Source organism: Solenopsis invicta, chromosome 3 (genome assembly GCF_016802725.1).
Source record: "Solenopsis invicta isolate M01_SB chromosome 3, UNIL_Sinv_3.0, whole genome shotgun sequence".
NCBI classification, from domain to species: Eukaryota; Metazoa; Arthropoda; class Insecta; order Hymenoptera; family Formicidae; genus Solenopsis; species Solenopsis invicta.
The window spans coordinates 14,549,039-14,569,769 of NC_052666.1; the positions used below are offsets into that span (position 1 = coordinate 14,549,039).

Here is a 20,731-nt window from a genome sequence, read left to right on the forward strand (position 1 = left end):
AAAAAAAGATAAAAAAAAGCGCCTATGTGTGTTGCGCGCAATTTATTTTGAAATTGTATAATCTAATAAAAATGATATACATTTATAAAAAAAAAAAATGTGTGAAATCTTTTAAAGTGCGCTTATTATAAAAAGAATATACTTTTTCTACAAAATTAAAGTAGTCGTATTTGTATTTTCTTTGAAAAACATTCCTATTCTAACCCAACTGGTAGTATCTTCAATTTTTATACAAAACCCACGTGGTACTATCTCTGTATTGTTATTGAAAAATCTTCGTATTTTAAAAATTCAAGTGATAGCATCTTTAATTCTCATTGAAAAATTTTATTCTAACCCAAGTAGTATTTCCTTAAATATTGTGTAATTTAATTTAATCTAAATGCATTTTTCCAAAAAATCTTTTAAACAATCAAAGTACTATTTTTGTATTTCCATTAAAAAATCTTTCAATTTTAACCCAAGTGGTTGTATTTAATTTTAATAAGTTTCAATGGAATATATAACATTTAATTTAAAAGATTAAAAAGGAAACGGTACAAAATGAGAAAATTTTATTGGAATAAAAAATTTTTGATGTACAAAAACATGGCGCTGCTAGATAGGAAAAACAATGAGAAGAATTGAATAATTTTTGTACAAAACCTAATTGCTGTTATCTCTGTATTGTCATTGAAAATCTTCCAAACCAAGTGGAATTTAATTGAAAATAAATAATATATTAAAATTTTGTAATCTAATTTTACCTCAATAATTTATATTTTAACAGAATTTTTATTTTTTTAAATAAAATTCAAGTGGTATCTTAAGTTTAACTTACAATAAGAATTACTTAAATGTTAAAGAAACTAAAACTTATTTCGCAAATTTTTTTTATAACGCATATCTTACAAGTGTTACATTTATTGCGTTCTTTCTTACGTCTTTTCTGCTTTTTCTATCTAGCAGCGCCATGTTTTTGTACATCAAAAATTTTTTATTTCAATAAAATTTTCTCATTTTGTACCGTTTCCTCTTTAATCTTTTAAATTAAATGTTATATATTCCATTGAAACTTATTAAAATTAAATACAACCACTTCCGTTAAAATTGAAAGATTTTTCAATGGAAATACAAAAATAGTACTTTGATTGTTTAAAAGATTTTTTGGAAAAATGCATTTAGGTTGAATTAAATTACATAATATTTAAGGAAATACTACTTGGGTTAGAATAAAATTTTTCAATGAGAATTAAAGATGCTATCACTTGAATTTTTAAAATACGAAGATTTTTCAATAACAATACAGAGATAGTACCACGTGGGTTTTGTATAAAAATTGAAGATACTACCAGTTGGGTTAGAATAGGAATGTTTTTCAAAGAAAATACAAATACGACTACTTTAATTTTGTAGAAAAAGTATATTCTTTTTATAATAAGCGCACTTTAAAAAATTTCACACATTTTTTTTTTTATAAATGTATATCATTTTTATTAGATTACACAATTTCAAAATAAATTGCGCGCAACACACATAGGCGCTTTTTTTACCTTTTTTTTTGAAAAGGTAATTTATTTGTACTGATATCACGCGTTTTGTAGTGTTTTATATATATATATATATATATATATATATATATATATATATATATATATATATGTTTAAATTATGTATCTGACCTTGTTTTGGAATTATGAGTATTATGCATACGAGCATCCACCGTATCGTTTTTATATAATTCACATGACATGTACTCTTCCATAGCTTTCATGAAAAACGGATTGTTTAAAGTTGACAATTGTTATATTATATTTTTTTCAATATCGGCATCGTGTTCTTGTGATATTTTATTATCTATTTGCAGCGCAATGTCTGTCTCCTCCACTGACGGACTATTTAAATATTTCTGATCATAATTAATTTTGTAGCTCAATGTTCAATGCAATCCTTATGTCTGCAATAAATTATAATAAAATATATAAATTTACAATAAAAAAGAATAAAACAAAGCTAGTCAGAGACTCTTACCAAGATTATTGTTAATGACTGACGAATAAAGATCAGGTTAAAGAACCTGTCACGACGGATATGATGATGATGACAAGAAGTACTACACCACATACACCACAAGTCGCATACGGCTGACTGATGTATGCCAGCGCTACTCGTGTCGAAAATATGAAAGGGAGAATTCCTGAGGGCGACGACGACGTTTCTTAAATGAAATGTAGAATATTTAGACTTTGCGTCGCGATATCTCCGCTCGTAGGGCACGGAGAGAAAAAATAAAAACACTTTTATTATACAAGTCGGGGCCATGCTATCGTTTGAGACTTCTCAGAACTTGATCGGTTTAGCCGTTATTGAGATCTGATAATCTCGCGTGCTTGGAACTCGCTGACTCGAGTAAAAGAGGGTCGGTCTGCGACTTTCAGAAAAAAAAAAAATTTTCTACATAGGCGCGAGTCGCGACCGCGCCTCTAGATAATCGGCTTGTGCAATTTTGCGCGGAAAAAGCGCGAAAGAAGGAATAAAATAGGGCCGTTAAGAGAAAGAATTAAGACAATTAGTCAAAGATTAAGGCTCACTTAAATAAATTAATGATGAGGAAAATTGAGCTTGAGAGCCACGCAAGATGTCAGGTGCGAATAAATAAATAACAGCATAAATCCAATGATAAACGTTTCGACCTTTAATGTCGGTCATCCTCAGTATAAAAGTCTATGAGAACAAAATAATCGCAATAATTATAATAATGTTACAAATTTTTTTCCCGAAACAAACGAAAAAAAGAAGACACAATTAAATCTAGTTACCAAAAAATTAGAAATTGTGATGAGCCGCGATGTACATCCTCCATCCTCGTAACATAATAAACAAACTCAAGGAGCATGTGCCGAGACAAGAGCTTCGAAAAATCAACATGACTTGATTTGCTGATTAAAATAAAGAATAATATTAAGGAATGAATATTAAACTTGTAACAAACAACAATACGAATTTAGTAATTAAAAATAATTAACAGGAGATTAAAATTAAGAAATAAATAATAAAATAAATATTGTAATTAAATAATTAAGTAAATGTGGAAAAAAAGTAGAAAACTGTACAAGTCAAGAGATGTAAAATAGTAAATAAGAAATAATACTCGAAACAAAGAATTGTATACTAAATACCTCTAGGCACCAAAACTCGTGTCACAGTAATATGAGGAAAGATGTTACATCTTGGAAGGAATAGATACAAATAATAAGAACCGAACGAGTGGGATGGCCTCGGCGGACCGCACGAAAAGAGTACAAAGAGGAGGGATGATAAACCTAAGAAGGGGGAATACGTTCGAGAATAGGAAGATACGCATCCGAGAGGAGTTCGGTATCACTTTGTTTGTTGAGTCCATGCGATTGATTTTTGATGTGTAACATCTCGGATATAGATCTTTTTACGTAAGAAGGCTCTTTGTCTAAAATTTCGACGTTCTCCCAATCAAAATCGTGGTTTTCAGAAATACGATGTGACGAAATAACCGAAGGAGAACTGTTAGAACCTTTCTAATATCCGCTTTATGTTCGTTTACTCTTGTTTTTAGCTGACACTTAGTCTGTCCCACGTAAGAAGAATCGCATTCTTTACAATTGATTTTATAGACCACGTCATTACAAGAAAGACGCTCTATGTGGTCTTTACCGGTGGTTATAAATTTATTCAATTTAGAAGGGATCGTGAACGCCACACTGCAATCAAACTGACATGAGAAAGACGAGAATTTCTCTGATACCGACTCAATGTAAGGGATCGTAAAAAATCTTCTCACATGTTTATCCATAACACAACTGTCATCTCTATAAAAAAGGTGTTTGAGTCTACAAGGAATCATGGCAAAAATAAAATTTAATGGATAATTATTTTCTAATAAGATATTGATTAAAATTATGAAGTTCTTTCGATGAAATTGCGGATGTGATAAAGAAATTAATTTGTCAACCATACCGAAGATGACACCCTTTTTGTGACACAAGGGATGATGTGAGAAGAAATTCAAGTATCTTCCCGAGAACGTTGGTTTGCGATACTGATCGAAAATAATTCTATCATTCACCCTCAATAGCATGACATCAAGAAAACTGATTTTTCCCTCGCTCTCTCTCTCCATAGTAAATTGTAAGCGTTCATGCATAGAATTGAACGTGTCAAGAATGTCCGGTAACAAGCTTACAGGAGCTGCTAATAATATGTCATCTACATATCTATAGTAAAATGGCAGATGAAAGGAGAGAGATTTAATCGCCTTGCACTCCAAGTCTTGCAAGACTAAATCCGCCAAGATAGGAGACAACGGGGAACCCATCGGCAAACCGAAGATCTGTTTGTAGCACACATTATTAAATTTGAAAAATGTAGAATCTATTATTAAATTAAGAGCTTTGAGAAATTCAACGAGCGGAATAGTAGTATTTTTAGAAATCAAATCCCATCTGGACGTGACGCTTTCCACCGCTAAGTCTTTTGGAACATTGGTGAAAAGTGACACGACGTCCAAAGACAATAAGACGTGATCTGATCTCAAGGAAAGGCCATTTAGTTTATTAACTAAATGGACACTGTTTTTTATGAAACTATCCGCTTCTGGTAAACTGTTATAAATTATTTCATGTAAATGATAAGCTAATGAGTATAGTGGACTGTTTATAGAAGAAATTATGATTCTTAATGGAATATTAGGTTTATGGATCTTCGGCAGACCATAGGCTCTCGGTAAGATGCCGTCCGTTGTTAACATACTCCTATATAAATGTTGTTCGATGAAACCCTTCTCCTTCCAATTAGAGAGGAGGGAGCGCGCTTCTTTTGTTAATATAACAATCGGATCTTTGGATAATTTGACGTAAGTAGAATCGTCTGAGAGCATGCCTTCCATCCTCAAGATGTAGTCATTTCTGTCAAGGGCAACAGTTATGTTACCCTTGTCTGCCCTGGTAAACAAAATGTTAGGATGCTCCCTAACAAATCTACTCGTGGTTCGTAACCAGTCTTTAATTAGCTGGTCATTAATATTTCGCGAACGGTCTCTGCGGAACAGGCCCTCCAGGATCGATACAGATCGGTTTCTAATTGCGTCATGTATATTTTTCCTGTATTTAGAGATGTTGTGTTCAATGTGTTTGATAAATTCTAACAACATCTTCCCCCTGTTTATATTCAACAATGGTAAACCAAAACGATCACCTAGTTGTAAAAGGTATCGGACATCATTCGGGATATCAATACCGCTTAGATTGGTGAACCAATTGTTATGTAAAGTGTCCAGAGGAGTCTCAGGACTAAATTCTAAGGGAGAAACATGGATGTTATGCAATGTCTCGTTAACACTAGGCGTAAGCTGTTGGAACGAAAAAGTTGTTTTTTCGTTAGATACATTAGGAGTCTTGGCAACATAATTAATGTGTTCTATTTTGTTAATAGAAAATTGACGCTTTTTTTGTCTCAACCAATCAATCTTTTTTTCGATCCTAGAAGTCTCCCTGTGCCACAACCAACCATTCCTTTTTTCTTGAAAGGTGAAAAAATCACTCTCGATCAGTGGAGGGAGGACATTCGATACGCTCCTCGAGGTCTTATAAAATTGGTGTCTTAAGAAATGTAAATGTTTGTACGCATCTCTTAGTTCTAATCTTAATACAATGTTGATAAAGTTATTACTGATTCTGTCAAGACTGTTAAACGAGGTCTTATGGAACAATGAAATATTTGCCTGTCTTCTATAGATGTTCAAATGTGTCGGAGTTAGATCATATTTCAAGCACGCTTTGATAAACCGGATTCGCATATATAAATATGTCAAAGATCGGCTGAGTTTGATAAACTTATTTAAAAGGAAACATGTGTGGTTTCCGAAACAATTTCTAATAAAAGTAAAAAATTTAGGCGGAGATACGGAGAATTGAGGACCCATGGTAACGCTCGGGTTAATTAAAACAATTAGTCAAAGATTAAGGCTCACTTAAATAAATTAATGATGAGGAAAATTGAGCTTGAGAGCCACGCAAGATGTCAGGTGCGAATAAATAAATAACAGCATAAATCCAATGATAAACGTTTCGACCTTTAATGTCGGTCATCCTCAGTATAAAAGTCTATGAGAACAAAATAATCGCAATAATTATAATAATGTTACAAATTTTTTTCCCGAAACAAACGAAAAAAAGAAGACACAATTAAATCTAGTTACCAAAAAATTAGAAATTGTGATGAGCCGCGATGTACATCCTCCATCCTCGTAACATAATAAACAAACTCAAGGAGCATGTGCCGAGACAAGAGCTTCGAAAAATCAACATGACTTGATTTGCTGATTAAAATAAAGAATAATATTAAGGAATGAATATTAAACTTGTAACAAACAACAATACGAATTTAGTAATTAAAAATAATTAACAGGAGATTAAAATTAAGAAATAAATAATAAAATAAATATTGTAATTAAATAATTAAGTAAATGTGGAAAAAAGTAGAAAACTGTACAAGTCAAGAGATGTAAAATAGTAAATAAGAAATAATACTCGAAACAAAGAATTGTATACTAAATACCTCTAGGCACCAAAACTCGTGTCACAGTAATATGAGGAAAGATGTTACATCTTGGAAGGAATAGATACAAATAATAAGAACCGAACGAGTGGGATGGCCTCGGCGGACCGCACGAAAAGAGTACAAAGAGGAGGGATGATAAACCTAAGAAGGGGGAATACGTTCGAGAATAGGAAGATACGCATCCGAGAGGAGTTCGGTATCACTTTGTTTGTTGAGTCCATGCGATTGATTTTTGATGTGTAACATCTCGGATATAGATCTTTTTACGTAAGAAGGCTCTTTGTCTAAAATTTCGACGTTCTCCCAATCAAAATCGTGGTTTTCAGAAATACGATGTGACGAAATAACCGAAGGAGAAAGAATTAAGAATTCCGGGCGAAAATACGAGTAAATAGCCGGAATTGCAAAAGGAGACGCGGTGAGAGGACCACCATAAAGAAGCGACACCTCGTTTGTTACGTTAGTGCTAGATGAGGATTTGTTTCGTCCGAGATGTACAGAACGATGGACGAAGGAGAAATTTTCGTCCAACAAGCACTACGGGGGCAGTAAATGTTATCTCGAAACATTGTCGGGAAACGTTCGCTGTTATTGTCGAAAGCGCGTTTGTTCAATAGCATGGATTAAAGAGAATAATAGTGATACTGAAAGTGCTGGAAAATAAGGACGTATTACACGTATTTGCAAAACAATGAGATAATTATGAAAAAAGTTACAGATTGTCTTATTTTGCAATTAAAAGTGATGTAAAAAGTTTGGCGATTCTGTATTAAATAATATTGCAATAAAAAATAAAAATGTGTTTTACTGAAAATAAATAATGCCAAAAGCTGAATCTTTTTTATTTGTATAAATATTTGAAATAATTTAAAGTAAAATTTCATTACAATGCAATGATTAGTTGCTCTGTAAATAAATAAAATTTATTTGTTTATTTATTTAAAACTAAATACAGAATTGTAATAAAGTTTTACGTACATTATTTTTAATACTTTTTAAAATATTTAAAATATACAATAAAACTGAGTTTCCATTATTATTTTTTTAAATAATTTAATTTGTTTTAATAAAAAATATAAATAAAGTATAAAAACAAATTATTAAATAGAAATATAATGTTATTCATATTACTTTCATATCTATAGTTTATTTAAAATACAAATATTAACATATGTCCAACTTCAATTTATTTTGCAGGGACTGCACATCCTTAAAATATGATTGATAAAACTAAATTAACGCAGTTATTAATCTTCTATCAAATAACAAAAAATACAAAGACAATCAAGGGCGAGCAAATTAGAATAGAAAATTTTTATCAAATTTCTATCAGTTAATTGAATAATACAGTAATTATCTAACCTCAGCAAAATTATGGCAATTTATATTTGCTCGTAATTTGCATAAAATATATATTAATGCGGAAAAACAAGAACAGAAATAAATTACATTAGAGGGTGAGAGAAAGAAAAAAGTCTCATAAATAAAAACAACTTTGAACATCGTGAGAAAAAAATTTCTTTGTAAGCAGAACATTTTAGTTTATATTTAAGTGATGACTAAAGTGTCGTATGGATGAATGGTATACAGTCGGGCTTGAAAAGCTAAAAATATCATCTTTACTATGCCGAGACGGCTTTGTCCCCGTTATTATTTGCCTTCATTTAATATCCAGCTTTCACAACGATCGATAGGCTTTGAATTTTCTATTATAAATATTGCGGAGAATTTTATTTCCTTTCAGTTACATTGATTCAGTGAAATAATAGTAATTTTATTTACAGGATTGTTGTTGATAACGGAATATTGTTTAATGTAAATTAATATTTAGTTGAAATTAATATCGCACGTTTTAATAATTATTATACATATTTATGATGAATGATAGTGTACTTACCGAAAAAAGCGTTGAAGACAAAAAGTAATTTTTTCTTACGGAACTCCGATAACGGCATCTTTGGAACCTACAAAGTTAAGAAAAGAGAAAGGGATTTTATTATATTAGAATGTATGCATAGTATTAATATTCGTTCGCGATCGAGTGGCAATCAGGGTCGATTGTTTCGAGCGACCGACTCTTCTTTTATCTCGAGAGTAAAAAGTAAACGTGTCTCGCTTGAATGTGTATGTGTGTATCAAGCCATTTCACGCATAATCCAACCTAATATTTGAAATCATTATGAAAGTGCGATGATGATTTTATGTGATTTTTTTAAATTGAAAATATTAAACTTGTCTTATCTTAAAAGATTCTATTTTGATTAAATTTTTAATTAATTTGTTTTTAATACACATTTTCTGCAAATTATGTTTAAATATTTTTATTATATTCTGAAATATTTGAAAATTTTATAAGAAATTTAAGAAACTATAGTGACATTCACGAGCCATACAAGTAATTAGTCTTAATGTAATTTTAATTAATGTAATAATTGAAATAATAAAATAACGATCTGTATAATTTTTTGTTTAATGGCAGAATGTAAGCGTGGTAATTTCAGTTTTTTAATTACACAGATTACTTAACATAGATTAATTGGTTAAATTAAAATACGATTCATTTAAAACAAAGATTGTGAGATTAATAGGATTTTAAGAAGCTTTCTTATATTCTTTTTCCTATTTCTAACGACTGTGATGTTCTTTAGCGGCGTCAGTCTTATATATTATAATTATCTCTTTCTCTTAGTAGCATAATCCCCTAGCATTTACTGAAGCACATTTTGCTACAGCTTTTTTACGACAGAACATCGGTAATTCGAGTTATCTAACTAATCGTAAATACACAAGCGTGTCGTGACATATATGCAACGTGCGTCGTGTTACAGTTCCTCATTTCTTTATTTTTAGGTCAGTCTATATAAAGATACTCGATAATTGTCGATTATGTCTCGATAAACGACCCCGATTTTCTTTTAAAGCAGATGCATCTTTCTGACGAAATTGGATTTTTGTAACCTATGCATAAGTGATAATACATTTAATATGAAAATTCTCAATGTTTATCGAAAATTTATATAGAATCACACAAAACAGTAAAGATGTTGTTTAAATTAAAAGCCATTTGTATTAACAATAAAACAGTTGACGAAAAAAATGATACACCATAAAATCAAAATGCATATTCTTTTACACATTACACAGAACTTTTTTTTTAGAATATATCATGATGGGAACAACATAGACTTCGAAGAATTTTACTAAACTTTAGTGTGCATCCCTCTTGCAACTTTACAATTTCATCGTAGACGTTTTATAATGTTTGTTAAAACAGCAAAGAAATTATTTTAAAAAGTTTTAAATTTTATTTAAAGAATTTTTTAAGCCATGAAGTTATTAAAAAAGAATTCTTTTTTAATGAAATATATTTTATAAAATGTTCGTAAAACCTTGCTTTGTGGCACTTATTTGTGTATAAAATCAACAAAAGATCATTAATTTTTGTTTTTTTATAAATAAAAGTGCGTTTCTTGACATCAGTTGTTAGTATTCCACGATCGACAAATATATCCTTTTTTCCTCTTCAGCAAAATTGTAAATTACGTTTGTTCTATATACTCCATAAACTTCTATGTATAGTATTTGATTAGTAGAACTCTATGGCTAATAAACTCTGATTAGTAGAACTCTATGGCTAATAAACTGGCATTATTTACAATTGTATCATGTTAATATTTACTGAATTATTGTCAAAAGTACAAATTGGTATTCCATAACACCCTTCTCTCCTTTATATATATTAGGCCATTTACGAAACAGGATATTAAATCTTTTTATTATATTTTCGATGTTTCTGATGTAACAAAAGATAATACCGTAGTACTTTAAAGTGTTATTCAGTAGTCTCTGTTGTTATTGAAGACACAGTCCGAAACTGTTGGCAGTTTATTAACACCATTAAGAGTTCCATTTTCATTCCAAGATGCTCACATTATCTTATTTCGTAAATGACTTAATACTATAATAATTGTGTAGAAACGATAAAATATTTGTCGGAAAACTAAAATGTTTAATCCAATGTTCATCTAATTATTAGTTTAGTTAATTTTTGATTAAAAATGCTTAATGGTTAATATCAATAAACCTTGTTTTGTTTATCTAGTATAAACAATTGTTGAATCAATCCAATGTTTAGCTGAACGTAGCGGACTAAATATCTTATTGTTGGTCCTTCAACAAAACTTTTTTCTGAGTGTAATCATTCTTGAATTTTTATCAAATTTTTATAGTATATTTTTTTAAAACTTTAAATATAACTTTATAAAATATTAGATTGGTGCAAAAGTTTTTTTTTATGCGGATAAATATCAGTACATTAAAATGCATTAGAATGATTTTATAAACAGAAGGAACTCAATTGAAGAGAAGCGGAAAGTGCAATCGAGCTTTTTGGAAAAAACAAAAAAATTTTTTTGTTTTGTTTAACAAAATACTCTCACCACCCAAAGTTTTTTACAAATTTTTTAAATTTTGTTTGCTGCCAAATTAAAGGTTATTTTTTTCCAAATTTAACTATATGCATAAAATTAAAAAAATTGAAAAAACTTTGGTAGGGATGGTAGGGATATTTAGATATTTGGATATTTGGATGGTAGGGATATTTTGTTAAACAAAATAATTTTTTTTACAATTTTAAAGTTCTTTTTAAACCGTACAACTTTTGTTAAAAAAATTTTATTTTATCTCTTCTATTTTCGATGATATTCGTCCCGAAAGAGAAACCGTTTTTTTCAAAGGGGTGTTTTACCTCCTAAACATGAGATTCCACCGATATAAAAATAAACACGGGTTTCTTAAATTTTTGTGTTTAACAACACATTTCAAGAAAAATTAAATTGGAGCTGGATACCGTGACATGTTCCTTGTTAGTTAAAAAAAGCGTCATTTCTTTAATTCTAGCTAAGCAATAACAATTCTTTCTTCGTAATATTTTTGTTCTTTAAATATGTCTATTAATATTTTGCAGTGGAACTGTCAAAGCGTTTGGAAAAAGCGTCCAGAACTTGAAATAAGATCCAAGACTATGACATTATTTTGTTATCTGAAATGTGATTAAAGCTTTAAACCAAATGGCTATTTAAAATTTTTGACGTTATCAGATCCGACAGTGATCGTCGCGGCGGCAACGTAACCGTCTTGGTGAAAAATAGCGTCAAATACCAAATTCTTAACAATATCAATTTTTTAAATGCGGGAGGGATAATTGAGATTTGTAGAGTTAAAGTTGCATATCATTCCAATGAACTATTAATTTTCTCTTTATATAAACCACTACAAGCAAAACTCTCTGCAGCCGAGTGGATAATCAATTCTTTTCACAGTTTACAGAAGAATTTTTTATCGGTGGCGATTTCAATGCCCACAATACGGCATGGAGTTGTCCTTCCCATTTATCTTGAGGGCCAGAATATTTTAGATGCATGCTTAAGTCTGGACTTACATATTTAAACCAATGGCTGACTTTTCCAATTCGAGACTGCGCATGCACAAGAGTCAGCTTTAGATTTATCAATCTCGAACAACGCTTTATTTTTCCCACTAGAAAGTTTTAAAAGAATTATAGGAAAATAACCACCTTCCCATCAGAATTGAATTGTCCGGATATTTGCTCAATAGATTACAATTTCACTCCACACATCGAATTTACACACAAAAAGAAACAGACTAGCCCAAAATCAAAGAGCATTTGGTGTTTTTCAGTGATACCTGCAAAGAAATACTTAATGACAGTTTTCTTGATATTTAAATCAAGTACACTTTATTTATGGAACTTATTAAATACGCCATTTGCCGTTGTACCCCTCTTCTAGAAAACCTCCTTCTACTTCTCATACACTCAAATCCAACTTGGGAATCAGAGCCTCTCCTTGATGGGACGAAGAATGTGAGAAATTGTCCTGATAAACAAAAGCAACCTTTTATAAATTCGGATTCCTTTCTTCAAAAAAGAACTGCCTTAGTAGTTATAAACAGGCAGACGCCATTGCTAAGTCCTATTTTAAGAAAAGAAAACGCAGCTATTTTCTTGATTTGTGCAACTTTTTGAATAGGTTCTGAAGTTTGAAACATGTATGGCAGAAGATCAGAGAGATGTGCAATAGATTTCATAGGAAGGAAACAGCGAATGCGTACGACAAATTATCGTCACGTATTATCCTCGAGCAGATAGTCGAACTTTGTCCCGTGTGGTCTCCTCAACCATCACGCCTAAACCTTCTAACATGCGATCACATTCAATTCCTGCCATTTACGATAGAAGAGTTTAATATGATTATTGATTCAGCTAGACCCGATTCGGATGGTGTAGATTATTAGATATTACAAACACTTCCCCTGAGCATTAGAAACTGCCTACTTAAACTTATCTTTACAATAATTGATTCAGGTTTATTTTCAGTTAAATAAAAAAAATTTTTTATTTTTTTCATACCGATAAAAGTCTCGAATAGGTTTTATCCAATCTTTCTTGCTCAATGTATGCTAAAACTGGCGAAAAGATTAATTAACATTCGCCTTTGTTAGTGGTTGGAGAGACCGCAGGTTTTACCTAATAGCCAAGCAAGATTCAGAAACAATACATTTTGTGCATATAATGTAACAATTTTACATTTTGAGATTTACAACAATTGGTATAAGAACAGAGATACATATGGTTAATTCTTGAAAATAAAAGGTGCAAAGAAGCGACAATGTGCTCTGGGATATTCATAGTGCCTATCATTAATCCAGGTAAAAAGTTACCTTCCACCCTTTTATTAAATTTATTTTTAATCTAATGTTCTCGAGAATAGTTCAATTTAGGTTTGATAATATAAACGTGATCAGACACGTTCAAAAGGGTCCACTGTAAAGTTGTATTTTGAACCCCATCTTATACTCTATTTATGTCGCCGATTTAGAAAATTTTGTACATTTTAATCCTAACATAAATATCTTACAATATGCGAATGTATGCTTATACATTTCTCATAATAGGAGCATTACTGTTTTATTGGACTTAAAGAAGACGGGCAACAAGGTGGCGGAGTAGTTTAACACTCTGGGCCTGGAACTGGCACTAAACAAATCACAGCTATGCATCTTTAACACAGGAGGGTACCATAGAGATCATCTTTAGTTAAGTCGGGTTAAGAATATGATCAATCAAATCGTACCAAGCATCCCCTTTCTGGGAGTGTTATTCAGAATAACTTGAAATGGAACAACCAAGTGAACAAAATAATAGCGAACAGTATTAAGCTGCTCGCGGTTATTAGCTTTTTTAGAACAACATGGTGGAGCTTTGACCTTTTCCTTCTTCTGATGCTGTATGAAGGCTTCATAAGTTTCCGCATTGAATATGGATGAGCTTTCGTCTAGTTTAATCTACTCATTAGAAAACTGAAAATTATACAGCTCCAGGAGATTCATCTTGCTATGAGCTATAAAAAATTACCTCCACGAATATTATACTTTACAAGGCAAGAAAACCTCCTTTCAAAGCTAGATTCGAGTTCCTGGGCTATAATTTCATATCTAGGGTTTTGGCACGCTTTAATAACAAGATAATTCCTATTATAGAAAACGTCAAAATCTTTACGGAATGCCCAGCTAACATAATAAAGCGCCTTCCTTTCTACTTCTTGTATAAATTCTTTTAAATTTGCTCTCAGGTCTCTCATTTTACCTTTAATTCAGATATTCCGACATATTGCTTCTTCTTTTAAACTGCATATGTGACCTTACAAATCTATTTGGACAAAGGTACAATTATTTGAAATAATTCTGATCCACCAGAATGTTTCAATCGGCTATTCTCTGAGTTACTTGATGAATGCGTTTTTTCACAAATGACTCTAAATCGGCAAATTTACCATTTACGGGATACGCGGTGGTAAATGCAACCAAAAACGTGATTTACCGTTTTCGCGCCTTGAACAAGACATCTATCTTTTCCTGTGAGGCAGTGGTAATTCTTTCGGCGCTAAAAATCGTGGACGATTTTTCTCTCAATAGCATATCTATTTTCACTGATTCGAAGAATGACTTGAATGCGTTACTCCCGTCCAAAAAAAAAAAAAATAAAAACAATTCATCTACTTTGATTTTCAGAGATCCTTCAAATTTTGAAGGTTTTCTATCATAAAGGTAAGCACGTAATCTTTATATGGATCCCGTCTCATCATTGGAAATGAGTGCGCGGACAAAGCGGGCAAAGAAGCCATGGATAGAAAAGACCGAGGCTAAACGATCCATATTTTAAAATTTTGAAGCTACAACTTCTCAGACAATTAATTGTTATAATTGCCTATACAAACGTGATAGAGACAACCTTTCTCTATATGTTAATGCTTAATATAATCCTGTTAATGATACGTTATATTTTATAATATAACGTTATATTTTATAATAACCAAAATACAAACGTGCAACTATGTGACCATTTTGCCCCGATACCGGAGTTAGTTGGATAGGGCCTAGGCTCGGTTTTTCATTATCTAATTAACTGATGATTAAAATTTACTTTTATCTAATAGACTTCATCCACGATACTAGCCATAAGGGAAGCTTATTGACTAAAACTTAAATTTAAGTTTAACCATAAGTTAACTAGATAATGAAAAACGGGGCCCTAGTAGCGTAAGATAAAAAGGCTCCGTATAAAATGCACGTAATCTGCACATATAATGCCACGACGCGCGGCGTGATGCGGAGTTGTACTAAGCACCATGGCGCACGGTGCCTATCATTAAATATGAGCCAACTGACCTCGACCGCTCATCTACTTTATTTTAATCATTTTATGAATGAAAATTGCGTTTACTATCCAAAATAGTACATCATACATTTGCGAAAAACTTCACTCTAATTAGTAACACATTACTTAACTTTATACATTGGCGCTAAAAAATATTGATATAAAATTTCGGGAATCTCAAAAATTTATTTTGCTACTGTTAAATTGATTTTTTATTTTTAAAAAATTTAATATTATTACAATTTTAATGAAACTTAGAAAAAAGTATCTATATTCTATTATAAAAAGATGTTTCGCAATTTTTTATTTGCTGTTTGCTTCAAGACAATTACTAAAAAAGAACACATAACCAACAAGCCTCTGGTGTTATTTAGCCCCGGTTTCCCCTATTGATACAAAGTTTCTCATTTTCCTTAGCAAGCTGGGATCACTGTGGAGGGACAAGTTTTATTTGAATAGATTGAAAACAGAGGACTATTAAAAAGTTTATATTTCTTTGAATAGTTTTCATTGAAAAATCGCAAATTATAGTTTAAAAATTTTAAATTCAAACACAAAACCGTTACAATTAATAGACCGAGAGCGGGACACACAACTCTTGCGGAATACCTGTTCAAACATAACGTTCTTGAATCACCGCTTTGGGATTGTAAAGATATCCAAACCACAATTACATTTTTTGGCAATGCGATCTTAGCCGAGAAAAGAAAGGATTTATTGTGAACCCTTAGAGAACTTAATCTTACGGGTCTATTCTACATTGAGCAATTTGTATACTCTATGATTCCCGAGATTACTACGGCAATTGCTAATTTTATTGATTTTATTTCTGTTACAATTTAATTTACTACCGACTAAATTTGCTTTTTTCGGGTATTTTTTTGTCCTTGGATTTTAGCTTACACCTTGATAATATCTGCAGAGTATAAGAAATAAGTTCTATAACATACAAATGTAACATGTCATTTGTTACTATCTAATAATTTACTCCTTTTTACAACGGTACCGTTCGGATTCTTAAAATTCTTTAACTGTGATACGAATATGTGCTATGTTCTTTTTTAAATACGTTATATCTAGATCTGTTGTTATATAAATGTATATATTTTGACGGTGCAACTTGCTCGTTATCCGTTACAAGGGCCGTATGGCCTAACCGCGAGGCGTAATGCCGCGTAACACGAATACTGCGTCCTTCCGGCTCAGGAGCAGACACGTTTCCATTGGCACACAATGGATCGAACAGTATGAAAACGTGGACATAAATTTAAAAAAAAAATTTTTTTTATCAAGTTTGTAGTTTCATATTTGGTTACTTGAAATGTCGTAGAAATAGTATGCAACCTTTATTTTCAAAAATATTGTTATGACTTATGCATAAAATAACAATAACTCTTGTGAATTACACAATTATGGATTTTCATCAATTTATTTGTCTATTTTCAAGATAGAATATTTCTTTTTCCTTCGTACATTATCATAGTAAATGTTCTATTCTTTGGCTTGAAATTAATTCATATTTCAATAAAAAAAATAGCGTAATTTATAATTTGACAATTAATTTTATAATATCTCAAAGAAAATTTAAATTATTAAATTATAAATTAACTTTTAAAAATTCTTATAATGTCTTAAAATCTAATTTGTTTTATTTTATTAAAGGGACTTTTTACTTCGTGAAACGACATGGTTCAGCTGCAATAATTTGCAATCTTGAGAAATACACCTTTTTTTGCAAAAGGGTTCCAAAAAAATGTCAACATATACATATATGTTTTAAATTATAATTATTAATATGTAACTAAAAATATTAAAGATTATTTTGCGATTACTATTAATCATAATGAATAATATTTTATAATTTATTGTTATATTTTTGCGTTTTGTGGGTAACAAATTCATAATTTTATTTTACATTCTTTCGTATTCTTTTTTTGTAATTGCCACATTTTCATGTATGAAATAATTTAAATTTATTGATCAACAGTAACACACATACGCACGCACGCATACACACACACACACACACACACACACACACACACACCACAAGGAGGGTTTGGAGTCTTTAAATTCTGTAGAGTTAACGAACCACGGGGTCCTTATCCTTGTAGTATGCAAATACAAACGCAAGCACGCACGCACGCACGCACACACACACGCACACACACACGCACACGCACACGCACACGCACACGCGCACACACACACACACACACACACACACACACACATACGATATGCAAAAACTGACCGTGCAATCTCCTCGTGGTGTATATTTGATAACACTAATGTCGGCGGTAACTGCTCGTTTATAAAAATTGTTAAAAATTATTGTTTATTGCAATACTACATACAAAATTTATTTAAATTGCTAAGATACACATTTTTTTATTATAAATGCATGATTATTTCGCTTTAGTTATTATATTTTGTCCCTACAAGTACAATGTCCGCTTTTTCCTATGTTTCGATCCACTGTGTGGTGCGATCGTTTGAGTATGTGATCGTCTGCGTGCTGTCCTTGCGGTTGTTATTAATTTCCGAATAAGCAATAGATCGGTCAGAAAAAGAGCCGGTGACTACGAGAAGCCACTTTGTAACAATCGAACGTCTCGTCCACCCGGAGAAAAGCAAGCATCCAGAACCATCACCGAGGAATTTACGGAGCCTTTTATTTACCCCGCGCAGGTTGTACCGCTCACACTCTCCTTCCGTTTGCCGCATGAACAGACAAGCCGCCTATCTTAATCTCTGTTTACAGAAGCAGTAGTAAGGATATTTGTCCCGAGGCGGAGGCGACGTAGAATCACCCCACGGCCAGCCGGGGGAAAGTCGAAGACGGCCGTGCTAAAATTGTGAGGAGAAACTGTCACGGGCCTAAGACGGAGGCCATTCCTATTTTGAGGGATGCAGCTGTTCGAGATCAGTTCCCGGAGGTACGGAAATAACCTGCATGGTTGCCGAATTTGATCCTCGCGTTGGAAATGTCATAGGCGCAGAGCGACAAGGCGACGCGCACACCGCCCGGATCTAATCGCCTGATAACAGCCAATGCCTGATAACAACGGAAGCGGCCGCGGCGATGAGCGAGACACCGCGGGCCTCCTGCAGGATCGAAAATCGATACTCACTTGTGCTGTGAACGTACCCCGGGCCGGAGAAAAGAGCAGAGCCAGCTTCAGAGCTCCCGATCAAGAGAGGATGCAGAGGAAAGAAGTTCCGTGCCGCGCCATACCGAAGGGCAAGACGAGCGTTAATTGAGAACTGTGAAGTCACCGATTCCGTAGTCGAGCGCGGGTGACGTCGCGACCAGCAAAATTGAGTAGAGTCCTTTCCGTGATTGTCGTGTATTCGTGTGATATTGTAAAGTTCGTTAAAATAGCAATTTCCACAGTCGTTCGCTCGATCCCGTTGCATTAACGTAATTATTTTAGTTCCGGTATTTGCGCCTGTATCGCCACAGCCAAGTTGTCGTTGTCTTGTAAATTCATGTAATTGTATGTGTGAGTTTCGCGTATGTTTTTGGGTAAAATATTACATAGTAGCGGTAATACGTATTTGTGAAAGAATTGCAAAATTCTTTGTCTAGCATGTACGCGAGTTATTTCGCAATACTCTCTTTTGACGTATGCACCTTCTCTCACAGATGCCGTGTCGTCGGAGTTATCGAATCTTTCCGCGCGTCATTGTCGCACAGCATTGCCCGATAATTTAGCCGCTCCGCATAACATCCCGCGATTTTGTAACGCATTTCACACGGCGAACCGCATGCAAAATCTTGTATCTTTTACTAACCCGAGAATCTCGAAATATACGTTGTTATATTTTTATTGTTAATTCTTATCTTATTATTGTGTGATTCTCCCTCGCTTTTTTAATCACCACCTGCCCGCATCGAATACCCCCCGTGCCTCTACCGATTTAGCGGGGAGCTGCCGGCTTGTCGTCGACGTTCACAATGATTAATATCGATAATCGCATGTAAGAATTAGCAATTAAAGAAGAGTAGCACGCTCTCTCGTGCCTGGCGTTCAATTTTGTCACGTAGATAATTGGGAGAAAGAGATAACTGTCGCGGAGTAGAGCTACATTGTGAACAAACGACGAAGAATTGTGTCAGGTGCGTAAAAGCATTGTCACAATATATTACTTATATGTGTATACATATATACAGATATTTTTTATAAGCCTTGTAACAACCCGTGTTTCTTGATTAGATATCGCGCACGGACATAGCTCGTCGGGAATTCCAGGGAACACGATCCGGGTTAAGAGAGAATTAGACTTGCGGTTTGACGTGTAAGATATGTACAGTTTTTATTATGTAAAGCACACGGACGAAATAGGTACAATGTCTTATTACTACTATTTACAAAAGTCGCGAGAGCGTCACCGCTGATACGTCGTCGGCCGTATCGCTCGGGGGTGACGGTTATCTCGGTAGCAAATGTTGCGAGTACAGATGTGTACCGGATTCGGTGCGCGGATCGTCGTCGGCGCGGTTGCCGTTATTCGCGCAACAGGTGCGTGTTTACGTCGCCGGCGTTCTTTTCGGCGCGCCGGGCGGTCCCGTGTTTATCGGCCTTGCGAGGTTGCGTGCGCGGCTTTCGCGGTCGTCGGAGCGGTGGCAGAGCGCGGTGCGGCGCTCGGCTGAGCGTCCCTTTAAATCCGCTGGTTGTACAACGCGTGTTTTCTCGCAGGCAGGATGCAACGGCTACGTCGAGTACGCTCGACGGAGACAAAGACGCTTTACCCCGTTTTTCTGTAGCCGCCGCGGTTGGATCAGATCGGTCCTAGGAAACCGATCGGGCAAGTACGCTTGCCAGAGCCCAAGACGCTTGAGCCCAGCTTCGGCGAGGAGAGACGGGCGTGAAAGCGGTAGCCGTCGAGAACGCTCGACAGAAGCCAAGACACTTGACCCCAGGACTACCCCGGGAGACTTCTTCGGAGACTAGTCGGCGGAGTAGAGGTCCGAACAGTCGGCGGAGAAGAAGCGCAGCATCTCGCTGCTCCGGCGCTTTTATACCCGAATCTCGAGACGTCGGGAACGCTCGGTGGCGGTTCGGTTTGCGTCGGCGCCAGCGTCCCCGCCGCTCGAGATCGGTTGCGTGGCGAGTGGACGGAGGCGAGCGAGCACGTCGTTAGCACGTGGACCGCGGTTTGGGCCGGTGCGCGACGCGCGGATGCCTCGCTGCTCGCATTGGCGCGTTTAAAGTCGTTTATCGGCGCGTAGCGCCTCGTTCTATGCTCGGTGGATGTTCGGCCGGCGTTTGGCGGACACTGACCGGTCCGTTGGGGGGGAAGTTGCGCGGAGGCGGTTTGTTACAGTCCATACATATAAGAGCTTATAGATCTATAGCTAACTTGACTTTACCGAATATCTAGTATCTCCAGTTCATGTTGCATTTGATATAAGCG

General features: G+C 34.0%; 1 protein-coding gene across 1 annotated transcript in view; it reads right to left on the minus strand.

Moving 5' to 3' along the window:
* The window catches only part of LOC105208176 (calexcitin-2), a 172,879-nt gene that overhangs the window by 29,212 nt on the left and 122,936 nt on the right, over positions 1-20,731 (minus strand). The window contains exon 2 of the mRNA XM_026138033.2: positions 8,471-8,537. Within this exon, the coding sequence (XP_025993818.1) occupies positions 8,471-8,528 (58 nt within the window). The 5' untranslated portion in view covers positions 8,529-8,537. The remainder of the gene's footprint in view (positions 1-8,470; positions 8,538-20,731) is intronic.